At 44.5% G+C, this 13298-nt stretch overlaps 1 protein-coding gene across 1 annotated transcript in view; it reads right to left on the bottom strand.

The window, feature by feature from the left end:
* Nucleotides 1–13298, bottom strand: part of LOC126278905 (orexin/Hypocretin receptor type 1-like) — a 1200512-nt gene that overhangs the window by 111568 nt on the left and 1075646 nt on the right. The window contains exon 4 of the mRNA XM_049979179.1: nt 12979–13126. Within this exon, the coding sequence (XP_049835136.1) occupies nt 12979–13126 (148 nt within the window). The remainder of the gene's footprint in view (nt 1–12978; nt 13127–13298) is intronic.

The following is a 13298-nucleotide window of genomic DNA, read 5'->3' on the forward strand; positions in this document are numbered from 1 at the left end:
AATACGAAGTAACCTCAGAAATCAATGTGGGACGTAAGACGAACGAATCCTTCAAGACAGTGCGTCGTAATTTGGCTGTAAGCGGCTACGGCAGAAGACGACCGATGCGAGTGCCTTTCCTAACAGCACAACATCGCTTGTGACCGTAGCGGTAGCATCCTTTTTTTTTGTCATCAGTCTACTGACTGGTTTGATGCGGCCCGCCACGAATTCCTTTCCTGTGCCAACCTCTTCATCTCAGAGTAGCACTTGCAACCTACGTCCTCAATTATTTGCTTGACGTATTCCAATCTCTGTCTTCCTCTACAGTTTTTGCCCTCTACAGCTCCCTCTAGTACCTAGGAAGTCATTCCCTTACGTCTTAGCAGATGTCCTATCATCCTGTCCCTTCTCCTTATCAGTGTTTTACACACATTCCTTTCCTCTCCGATTCTGCGTAGAACCTCTTCATTCCTTACCTTATCAGTCCACCTAATTTTCAACATTCGTCTATAGCACCACATCTCAAATGCTTCGATTCTCTTCTGTTCCGGTTTTCCCACAGTCCATTTTTCACTACCATACAATGCTGTACTCCAGACGTACATCCTCAGAAATTTCTTCCTCAAATTAAGGCCGATATTTGATATTAGTAGACTTCTCTTGGTCAGAAATGCCTTTTTTGCCATAGCTAGTCTGCTTTTGATGTCCTCCTTGCTCCGTCCGTCATTGGTTATTTTACTGCCTAGGTAGCAGAATTCCTTAACTTCATTGACTTCGTGACTATCAATCCTGATGTTAAGTTTTCGCTGTTCTCATTTCTACTATTTCTCATTACCTTCGTCTTTCTCCGATTTACTCTCAAACCATACTGCGTACTCATTAGACTGTTCATTCCGTTCAGCACATCATTTCATTCTTCTTCACTTTCACTCAGGATAGCAATGTCATCAGCGAATCGTACCATAGATATTATTTCACATTGTATTTTAATTCCACTCCTGAACCTTTCTTTTATTTCAAACATTGCTTTCTCGATGTACAGATTGAGAGTAGGGGCGAAAGGCTACAGCCTTCTCTTACTCCCTTCTTAATACGAGCACTTCGTTCTTGATCGTCCACTCTTATTATTCCCTCTTGGTTGTTGTACATATTGTATATGACCCGTCTCTCCCTATAGCTTACCCCTACTTTTTTCAGAATCTCGAACAGCTACCACCTTTTTATATTGTCGAACGCTTTTTCCAAGTCGACAAATCCTATGAATGTGTCTTGATTTTTCTTAAGCCTTGCTTCCATTATTAGCCGTAACGTAAGAATTGCGTCTCTCGTGCCTTTACTTTTACTAAAGCCAAACTGATCGTCACCTAGCGCATTCTCAATTTTCTTTTCCATTCTTCTGTATATTATTCTTGTAAGCAGCTTCGATGCATGAGCTGTTAAGCTGATTGTGCGATAATTCACGCACTTGTCAGCTCTTGCCGTCTTCGGAATTGTGTGGATGATGCTTTTCCGAAAGTCAGATGGTATGTCGCCAGACTCATATATTCTACACACCAACGTGAATAGTCGTTTTGTTGCCACTTCTCCTAATGATTTTAGAAATTCTGATGGAATGTTATCTATCCATTCTGCCGTATTAAACTGTCACCAAAGGTTGTTTTGACTTTCCTGTATGCTGAGTCTGTCCTTCCGACAATCATATCTTTTTCTATGTCTTCACATTTTTCCTGCAGCCATTTCGTCTTAGCTTCCCTGCACTTCCTATTTATTTCATTCCTCAGCGACTTGTATTTCTGTATTCCTGATTTTCCCGGAACATGATTGTACTTCCTCCTTTCATCAATCAACTGAAGTACACTCCTGGAAATGGAAAAAAGAACACATTGACACCGGTGTGTCAGACCCACCATACTTGCTCCGGACACTGCGAGAGGGCTGTACAAGCAATGATCACACGCACGGCACAGCGGACACACCAGGAACCGCGGTGTTGGCCGTCGAATGGCGCTAGCTGCGCAGCATTTGTGCACCGCCGTCGTCAGTGTCAGCCAGTTTGCCGTGGCATACGGAGCTCCATCGCAGTCTTTAAAACTGGTAGCATGTCGTGACAGCATGGACGTGAACCGTATGTGCAGTTAACGGACTTTGAGCGAGGGCGTATAGTGGGCATGCGGGAGGCCGGGTGGACGTACCGCCGAATTGATCAACACGTGGGGCTTGAGGTCTCCACAGTACATCGATGTTGTCGCCAGTGGTCGTCGGAAGGTGCACGTGCCCGTCGACATGGGACCGGACCGCAGAGACGCACAGATGCACGCCAAGACCGTAGGATCCTACGCAGTGCCGTAGGGGACCGCACCGCCACTTCCCAGCAAATTAGGGACACTGTTGCTCCTGGGGTATCGGCGAGGACCATTCGCAACCGTCTCCATGAAGCTGGGCTACGGTCCCGCACACCGTTAGGCCGTCTTCCACTCACGCCCCAACATCGTGCAGCCCGCCTCCAGTGGTGTCGCGACAGGAGTGAATGGAGGGACGAATGGAGACGTGTCGTCTTCAGCGATGAGAGTCGCTTCTGCCTTGGTGCCAATGATGGTCGTATGCGTGTTTGGCGCCGTGCAGGTGAGCGCCACGATCAGGACTGCATACGACCGAGGCACACAGGGCCAACACACGGCATCATGGTGTGGGGAGCGATCTCCTACACTGGCCGTACACCTCTGGTGATCGTCGAGGGGACACTGAATAGTGCACGGTACATCCAAACCGTCATCGAACCCATCGTTCTACCATTCCTAGAGCGGCAAGGGAACTTGCTGTTCCAACAGGACAATGCACGTCCGCATGTATCCCGTGCCACCCAACGTGCTCTAGAAGGTGTAAGTCAACTACCCTGGCCAGCAAGATCTCCGGATCTGTCCCCCATTGAGCATGTTTGGGACTGGATGAAGCGTCGTCTCACGCGGTCTGCACGTCCAGCACGAACGCTGGTCCAACTGAGGCGCCAGGTGGAAAAGGCATGGCAAGCCGTTCCACAGGACTACATCCAGCATCTCTACGATCGTCTCCATGGGAGAATAGCAGCCTGCATTGCTGCGAAAGGTGGATATACACTGTACTAGTGCCGACATTGTGCATGCTCTGTTGCCTGTGTCTATGTGCCTGTGGTTCTGTCATTGTGATCATGTGATGTATCTGACCCCAGGAATGTGTCAATGAAGTTTCCCCTTCCTGGGACAATGAATTCACGGTGTTCTTATTTCAATTTCCAGGAGTGTATTTCTTCTGTTACCCATGGTTTCTTCGCAGCTAACTTCTTTGTACCTATGTTTTCCTTCCCAACTTTTGTGATGGCCTTTTTTAGAGATGTCCATTCCTCTTCAACTGTGCTGCCTATTGCGATATACCTTATTGCTGTATCTATAGCGTTAGAGAACTTCAAACGTATCTCGTCATTCCTTAGAACTTCCGTATCCCATTTCTTTGCGTATTAATTCTTCCTGACTAATGTCTTGAACTTCAGCCTACTCTTCATCACTACTGTATTGTGATCTGAGTCTATATCTGCTCCTGGGTACGCCTTAAATCCAGTATCTGATTTCGGAATCACTGACCATGACGTAATCTAATTGAAATCTTCCAGTATCTTTCGGCCTTTTCCAAGTATATCTCCTCCTCTTGTGATTCTTGAGCAGGGTATTCGCTATTACTAGCTGAACTTTGTTACAGAACTCAATTAGCTTTTCTCCTCTTTCCTTCCTTGTCCCAAGCCCATATTCTCCTGTAACCTTTTCTTCTACTCTTTCCCCTACAACTGCATTCCAGTCGCCCATGACTATTAGATTTTCGTCCCCCTTTACATACTGCATTACCCTTTCAACATCTGCACACACTTTCTCTATCTATTTATCTTCAGCGGCGACGTCGGCATGTATACCTGAACTATCGTTGTCGGCGTTGGTCTGCTGTCGATTCTGATTAGAACAACCCGGTCACTGAACTGTTCACAGTAACAGACCCTCTGCCCTACCTTCCTATTCATAACGAATCCTACACCTGTTATACCACTTTCTGCTGCTGTTGATATTACCTGATACTCATATGACCAGAAATCCTTGTCTTCCTTCCACTTCACTTCACTGATCCCTACTATATCTAGATTGAGCCTTTGCATTTCCCTTTTCAGATTTTCTAGTTTCCATACCACGTTCAAGCTTCTGACATTCCACGCCCCGACTCGTAGGACATTATCCTTTCGTTGATTATTCAATCTTTTTCTCATGGTAACCTCCGCCTTGGCAGTCCCCTCCCGGAGATCCGAATGGGGGACTATTCCGGAATCTTTTGCCAATGGAGAGATCATCATGACACTTCTTCAACTACAGGCCACATGTCCTGTGGATACACTTTACTTGTCTTTAATGCAGTGGTTTCCATTGCCTTCTGCATCCTCATGTCGTTGATTATTGCTGATTCTTCCGCCTTTAGGGACAATTTCCACCCCTAGGACAAGAGAGTGCCCTGAACCTCTATCCGCTCCTCCACCCTCTTTGACAAGGCCGTTGGCAGAATGAGGCTGACTTCTTATGCCGGAAGTCTTCGGCCGCCAATGCCAATGCTGTTTAGGCAGTGGCGGGGATCGAACCCGGGACCGAAGACGTTTTGATTATGAATCAAAGACGGTACCCCTAGACCACGGCATCCTAGACGAATACAAAACCGTGTCCGGGTCAGATGCGTCACAGTTTCCCTTGCTAAGAGCTGATGGTAGGTCTAGAGTATGGCTCAGATCCCACGAAGCCAAGGAGCCAAGCCGGCCAGTGTGGCCGAGTGGTTCTAGGCGCTTCAGTCTGGAACCGCGCCACCGCTATAGTCGCAGGTTCGAATCCTTCCTCGGGCATGGATGTCTGTGATGTCCTTAGGTTAGTTAGGTTTAAGTAGTTGTGAGTTCTAGGGGACTGATGATCTCAGATGTTAAGTTCCATAATGCTAAGAGCCATTTGAACCATTTTGAGCCAAGGATCCAAATGGTCAACAAGGCAGTGAGCAAGCTGGTAGTGGCTCCGTTATGCTGTGGGTTGTTTACATGGAATGGCCTGGATCCTCTGGTCCAACTGGACCGATCATTGACGGTAAATGGTTATGTTCGACTACTTGGAGATCATTTTCAGCCATTCATGGACTTCACGTTCCCAAACAATGATGGAATATTTTTGGATAACAACGCATCATGCCACCGGGCCAGAGTTGTTCGCGATTGATTTGAAAAACATTCTGGACGATTCGAGCGAATGATTTCGCCATCGAGATCGCCCAACATGAATCCCATCGAACATTTACGGGAGATAATCGAGAGGTCATTTCGTGCTCAGAATCATGCACCGGTAATACTTTCGCAATTATGGGCGATTATAGAGGAAGAATGAGTCCGTATTTCAGCAAGGGACTTCCAACGACTTTTTGAGTCCAAGCCATGTCGAGTCGACACGAAATTCGGACGTATCCCATGACTTTTGTCACCTAAGTGTATTATAGACAGTGTAAGTACTGTGCTTTTAAATGTCTTGCTAGATATTAGAGGCAATATTTGCTGACAGATTAAAATTGTTTGACTAGCCGAGACTCGATCTGGTGACCTTTGCCTTTCGTAGCAAGTGCTCTGCCGACTGAACAACCCAAGCATGGCTCAGGCCCCATCCACATACCTTCATCCGCTATCTTCCAAACGTCGTAGAAGTTCTCATGCTTAACTTGCAGGACTAGCACTCCTGAAAGAAATGCCGAGCACTTTCCCGCGGAAAGCAAAGGTCCCGAGTTTTAATCAACAAGGAAACTTAATATCATCGCAGAAAATCTGGTTCTAGTAGATATTAGATGTCGTATGTGGATGTAGTACGACGTTTATCCAGCTCATTCCCAGTTTGATGTGGTTAGAGAAGTGAGCAATGAATTTGGTGGAATATGGTTAGGAAGCCAACGTCCTCACGATGATCCTCAAAGTCGTCCGATTCGATTTAACACCAGTGGATTTCGTTTTGTGTGGTACTTAAAGAATCGTGTTTATGTCGTCGAATCTACAACCCCAGATGTCTTCAAACAGTGCGTCAAGGGTGCTTGCCGCTCTACGACACCAGCAATTTTACATCCAACATGTTGCATCCACCTCTAAAACTTTAAACGTTTCTAGCGCCTTGACTAAAATTGATAGAAATTTTATTTAAATTGCTTTGTACACATTAATTTTAAATACATTAGCTACGTGACAAAAAATTACTTTCTACTTAAAAAATTATAATTCGTTTTAGTAGCTCTGTAAAAAATATATATTAACTCCGGAGGAAGAGTAATAACTCTTCTGTGTAGCAAGATAAATAAATATACCATTTATTTATTATTTTGTAAGTTACAGAGAAAAGCTCCTCATCCGAAACACCCTGTATAAGTGTTACTACCTGTATAGTACATTCATTTCTGTTCTTTGTGTGTGTGTGTGTGTGTGTGTGTGTGTGTGTGTGTGTGTGCACATGTACGTGTATGTGGTTGTGCGCATGCATGTGCCTGAATGTGTGCTTTTTTAGTATGGATTGCAGTATGATGGCACGTATACTAAAGAGTTGGTAAAATTATGTTAATGCACTGGGAGAGTGGCGTGTGACTCTTGGGGGGATGGAGACTGCTGAATGTTGGAAGTGGATGAAATAACTGCCAGGGATTAGATAAAGGATTTGCAGGAGAGGCAAAGGGGACGAGAGAGGGAACGAGAGAGGGGGCTAGGCATTCAGATGATTGGATTTTTGGTCAAATGTTTGAGTGGAGAGAAAACAGGGTTCCCTATGTGTATCGACGGCAACGGCTTTGCCGCAGTGGATACACCAGTTCCCGTCAGATCACCGAAGTTAAGCGCTGTCGAGCGTGGCCGGCACTTGGATGGGTGACTATACGGGCCGTCGTTCGCGCTTGCCATTTTTCGGGGTGAACTCAGCCTCGTGATGCCAATTGAGGAGCAACTCGACCGAACAGCAGCGGCTCCGGTGCTGACTACACGCCCCTCCTATCTGCATCCACAGCTGAGGATAACACCGCGGTCGGATGGTCCCGATGGGCCACTTGTGACCTGAAGACGGAGTGCTGCTGCTGCTATGCGTATCGAGTATCGATATCATCCCACTGTGTACCAAGGCTGGTAATGGAGTTTCCCTCGGACACAGACAGTTGTCGTGCAGGATCTGGCAGACCCAATGATGTGCGCCCACTGAGCCACTCCTCCAGCTTCCTAGTATGATCGCCCTCTCCCGCCAGAATATAGAACGGCCATTGGCAGCCACTCAGGCCTCTTGTGCTAGAAGCCATTACGCTACGACACCTTCCTTCGTGCTTAGGACAGCGAGCCTCATCTTAGTTGCTATTCTATGAGCTGGACTCTGTATCTTGGGGCTTATTTCTAATTAGTCTTCATTCGCTTGGAGAAACAGAAGTAAATCTTCTGTCTGTGTTAACGTGTTCAAAAATGGTTCAAATGGCTCTCAGCACTATGGGACTTAACATCAGAGGTCATGAGTCCCCTAGACTTAGAACTACTTAAGCCTAGCTAACCTAAGGACATCACACACATCTGTGTCCGAGACAGATTTCGAACCTGCGACCGTAGCAGCAGCGCGGTTCTGGACTGAAGCACATAGAACCGCTTGGTCACAGCGGCCGGCGTTAACTTGTTCACTAATTATTTCTGCTCTTGCGCTGCTTTCCTAAGACAGTTGGCACACCACTCTGTGAGGCATCTCTCCTCACTACTGTGCAGGAAGTCGTACACAATACCCCATAAATTATATAATGCGGTTCTATCACAATTTTCATAGCCAAGCCAGGAGGGGGAAATGGACAAATGGGGTATCAAGCTGACCAGCATTAGGTGTAGTTTTGAAAAAAAAATTAATTGCTTGAAGGCAACCATTGTAACTAAGAAAACATTAACTAGTGGTTTGAGATAAAATTACGCAATGGATTTTTGCCTAATTTTCATACTCCTCAGACTAATAGTGGGAAATGTACAAATGCTATAAAACTGAGCAGCCTGAAGTCAAGCCAGAAAAAACTTTTATTTGCTTGAAAGTAATCATGATAGTTATGAAAAACGTCATTAGTGGTTTGAGGGAAAATTTAAATATTTTAAGAGGAGCTGCTGGTAGCTATATGAATGAAGTGTCAAAGATATCATCTCTTCGAATCATAGAAAGTTGTGGATAAAAGTTGCATTGGTGTGATATTTAACTACGAAAACGGCTCCCTTAAAATCAAGTACAAAAGTCAAGGAAATCTGAGAGCAGGAAAGCAAATGAAATGTCCGCAAGATCACGCTTTCTGGACGAAACTTGACAATAAAGGAAATTTGTACAAGAAAATGGTCAAATGTTTTGTGAAATGATTTGTCTGACATTAAGTAACGAAAAGTTAGGTTATTCAGATCGTTCTGTCCGCTGTTGTGCGTCCTTGTATTTCTTGACGTATTTCTATCACCATGCCCGAAGGTTAAAAAAGCTCGAACAGTATTTCAGTCGCAAAATATTATTAATAGAGCGTCATTCAACTAGCAGAAAAGACAATGTGTGTACTCAATCGACAGCTGGAGTTTAGTTTTAGAGATAGTTTGGAGGGAGTTTTTTTTTTTGATTTGTTCTGATTATCATCTATTGACTTGCTTTTCTCTATTAATGGAAGCAATGAGTTTGCCATACATGTTGTTGTTGTTGTTGTCTTCAGTCCTGAGACTGGTTTGATGCAGCTCTCCATGCTACTCTATCCTGTGCAAGCTGCTTCATCTCCCAGTACCTACTGCAACCTACATCCTTCTGAATCTGCTTAGTGTACTCATCTCTCGGTCTCCCTCTACGATTTTTACCCTCCACGCTGCCCTCCAATGCTAAATTTGTGATCCCTTGATGCCTCAAAACATGTCCTACCAACCGATCCCTTCTTCTAGTCAACTTGTGCCACAAACTTCTCTTCTCCCCAATCCTGTTCAATACCTCCTCATTAGTTACGTGATCTATCCACCTTATCTTCAGTATTCTTCTGTAGCACCACATTTCGAAAGCTTCTATTCTCTTCTTGTCCAAACTAGTTATCGTCCATGTTTCACTTCCATACATGGCTACACTCCAAACAAATACTTTCATAAACGACTTCCCGATACATAAATCTATATTCGATGTTAACAAATTTCTCTTCTTCAGAAACGCTTTCCTTGCCATTACCAGTCTACATTTTATATCCTCTCTACTTCGACCATCATCAGTTATTTTACTCCCTAAATAGCAAAACTCCTTTACTACTTTAAGTGTCTCATTTCCTAATCGAATTCCCTCAGCATCACCCGATTTAATTTGACTACATTCCATTATCCTCGTTTTGCTTTTGTTGATGTTCATCTTATATCCTCCTTTCAGGACACTGTCCATTCCGTTCAGCTGCTCTTCCAAGTCCTTTGCCGTCTCTGACAGAATTACAATGTCATCGGCGAACCTCAAAGTTTTTACTTCGTCTCCATGAATTTTAATACCTACTCCAAATTTTTCTTTTGTTTCCTTTACTGCTTGCTCAATATAAAAAATGGTTCAAATGGCTCTGAGCACTATGGGACTCAACTGCTGTGGTCATTAGTCCCCTAGAACTTAGAACTACTTAAACCTAACTAACCTAAAGACATCACACACATCCATGCCCGAGGCAGGATTCGAACCTGCGACCGTAGCAGTCGCACGGTTCCGGACTGCGCGCCTAGAACCGCGAGACCACCGCGGCCGGCTGCTCAATATACAGATTGAATAACATCGGGGAGAGGCTACAACCCTGTCTCACTCCTTTCCCAACCACTGCTTCCCTTTCATGCCCCTCGACTCTTATGACTGCCATCTGGTTTCTGTACAAATTGTAAATAGCCTTTCGCTCCCTATATTTTACCCCTGCCACCTTTAGAATTTGAAAAAGAGTATTCCAGTCAACATTGTCAAAAGCTTTCTCTAAGTCTACAAATGCTAGAAACGTAGGTTTGCCTTTTCTTAATCTTTCTTCTAAGATAAGTCGTAAGGTCAGTATTGCCTCACGTGTTCCAACATTTCGACGGTATCCAAACTGATCCTCCCCGAGGTAAGCATCTACCAGTTTTTCCATTCGTCTGTAAAGAATTCGCGTTAGTATTTTGCAGCTGTGACTTATTAAACTGATAGTTCGGTAATTTTCACATCTGTCAGCACCTGCTTTCTTTGGGATTGGAATTATTATATTCGTCTTGAAGTCTGAGGGTATTTCGCCTGTCTCATACATCTTGATCACCAGCTGGTAGAGTTTTGTCATGACTGGCTCTCCCAAGGCCGTCAGTAGTTCTAATGGAATGTTGTCTACTCCGGGGGCCTTGTTTCGACTCAGGTCTTTCAGTGCTCTGTCAAACTCTTCACGCAGTATCGTATCTCCGATTTCGTCTTCATCTACATCCTCTTCCATTTCCAAAATATTGTCCTCAAGTACATCGCCCTTGTATAAACCTTCTATATACTCCTTCCACCTTTCTGCCTTCCCTTCTTTGCTTAGAACTGGGTTGCCATCTGAGCTCTTGATATTCATACATGTGGTTCTCTTCTCTCCAAAGGTCTCTTTAATTTTCCTGTAGGCAGTATCTATCTTACCCCTAGTGAGATAAGCTTCTACATCGTTACATTTGTCCTCTAGCCATTCCTGTTTAGCCATTTTGCACTTCCTGTCGATCTCATTTTTGAGACGTTTGTATTCCTTTTTGCCTGCTTCATTTACTGCATTTTTATATTTTCTCCTTTCATCAATTAAATTCAATATTTCTTCTGTTACCCAAGGATTTCTAGCTGCCCTCGTCTTTTTACCTACTTTGCTGCCTTCACTACTTCATCCCTCAGAGCTACCCATTCTTCTTCTACTGTATTTCTTTCCCCTATTCCTGTCAATTGTTCCCTTATGCTCTCCCTGAAACTCTGTACAACCTCTGGTTCTTTCAGTTTATCCAGGTCCCATCTCCTTAATTTCCCACATTTTTGCAGTATCTTCAGTTTTAATCTACAGGTCATAACCAATAGATTGTGGTCAGAGTCCACATCTGCCCCTGGAAATGTCTTACAACTTAAAACCTGGTTCCTAAATCTCTGTCTTACCATTATATAATCTATCTGATACCTTTTAGTATCTCCAGGGTTCTTCCACGTATACAACCTTCTTTCATGATTCTTAAACCAAGTGTTAGCTATGATTAAGTTGTGCTCTGTGCAAAATTCTACTAGGCGGCTTCCTCTTTCATTTCTTAGCCCCAATCCATAATCACCTACTATGTTTCCTTCTCTCCTTTTTCCTACACTCGAATTCCAGTCACCCATTACTATTAAATTTTCGTCTCCCTTCACTATCTGAATAATTTCTTTTATTTCATCGTACATTTCTTCAATTTCTTCGTCATCTGCAGAGATAGTTGGCATATAAACTTGTACTACTGTAGTAGGTGTGGGCTTCGTATCTATCTTGGCCACAATAATGCGTTCACTATGCTGTTTGTAGTAGCTTACCCGCATTCCTATTTTCCTATTCATTATTAAACCTACTCCTGCATTACCCCTGTTTGATTTTGTGTTTATAACCCTGTAGTCACCTGACCAGAAGTCTTGTTCCTCCTGCCACCGAACTTCACTAATTCCCACTATATCTAACTTTAACCTATCCATTTCCCTTTTTAAATTTTCTAACCTACCTGCCCGATTAAGGGATCTGACATTCCACGCTCCGATCCGTAGAACGCCAGTTTTCTTTCTCCTGATAACGACATCCTCCTGAGTAGTACCCGCCCGGAGATCCGAATGGGGGACTATTTTACCCAAGAGGATCCATCATCATTTAATCATACAGTAAAGCTGCATGTCCTCGGGAAAAATTACGGCTGTAGTTTCCCCTTGCTTTCAGCCGTTCGCAGTACCAGCACAGCAAGGCCGTTTTGGTTAATGTTGCAAGGCCAGATCAGTCAATCATCCAGACTGTTGCCCCTGCAACTACTGAAAAGGCTGCTGCCCCTCTTCAGGAACCACACGTTTGTCTGGCCTCTCAACAGATACCCCGCCGTTGTGGTTGCACCTACGGTACGGCCATCTGCATCGCTGAGGCACGCAATACATAACTGCTCTTTAAAGGGTTGTCATATATACTTTTTAAAGGGTTTCCTTTTCTGCTTTACTTTTGTGTGTATGATACTTTCTGTGAAAGATCAGACTGGTTCAAAAGGCTCTAAGCATTATGGGACTTAACATCTGAGGTCATCAGTCCCCTAGACTTAGAACTACTTATCCTAACTAAGGACATCACACACATCTATGCCCGAGGCAGGATTCGAACCTGCAACCGTAGCAGCAGCGCGGTTACGGACTGAAGTTCCTAGAACCGCACGGTCAGAACGGCCGGCAAAGATCAGACTGCGTTTCATATTGTTTATTCTGATTGTTTTCAAGTTTATGGAACAAATATTCATAAAATTTATGTGGAAGATGGCCACACCAAGGAACGTATTAGGCTCAAGAATGTGAGTGTTGAAGCTGGAAAGCTCTAATGACGTTGTCATTCCGTATTAGATCTTTCAAACCTTGCTTAATTCATCCACTGATTAATGTTTGGTTTAAATAGTTTCATATTCTGTGAATTAGTATCGTGGCAACACTGATGACGGCCATACTGCAGTGTTTTTATTTTTTTATGTATAATTATAAACAAAAATTACACCAAGTTTGTTTGTCATTGAACTATTCAAATTACCACCTACGAAGTCGTGGACCTGCAATTCTGGACACGAGGAGTTCAAAGGAGATATGAAGACGCCAGATTCACGACATTCGAGGATATGAGACAGTACTGAATGGAGGGCTCGAGTTTATGGCAACAGTATAGGCCGATCTCGATACGAGAAGATGGCGTGCAGTGGACGGGGACAGAAGCACTTACCGAAGGCGAGCGACACAAACCAGATGATGCCGATGGCCGTCTTGGCGCGGCTGGTGGTGGAGTTGAAGCGCAGCGGGAAGCAGATGGCGTACCAGCGGTCGATGCTGATGAACGTCAACGTCAGCACCGACACCGCCACCGACACCGTCTGCAACAGAGAGAGGGACCCGCTGTCGCCCTGGTTTGTGTTGCAAAGCGGCGCAGCCCGTGGGCGCTGTCTTCGTAAACATCTACCTAAATATTGCTGCAGAGTGCATGGAGGATGGTACATCGTACCAATATTACCAACTTTCTTCCTGTCAGATTCGCATATTGAGCGA

Source organism: Schistocerca gregaria, chromosome 6 (genome assembly GCF_023897955.1).
Source record: "Schistocerca gregaria isolate iqSchGreg1 chromosome 6, iqSchGreg1.2, whole genome shotgun sequence".
NCBI lineage: Eukaryota > Metazoa > Arthropoda > Insecta > Orthoptera > Acrididae > Schistocerca > Schistocerca gregaria.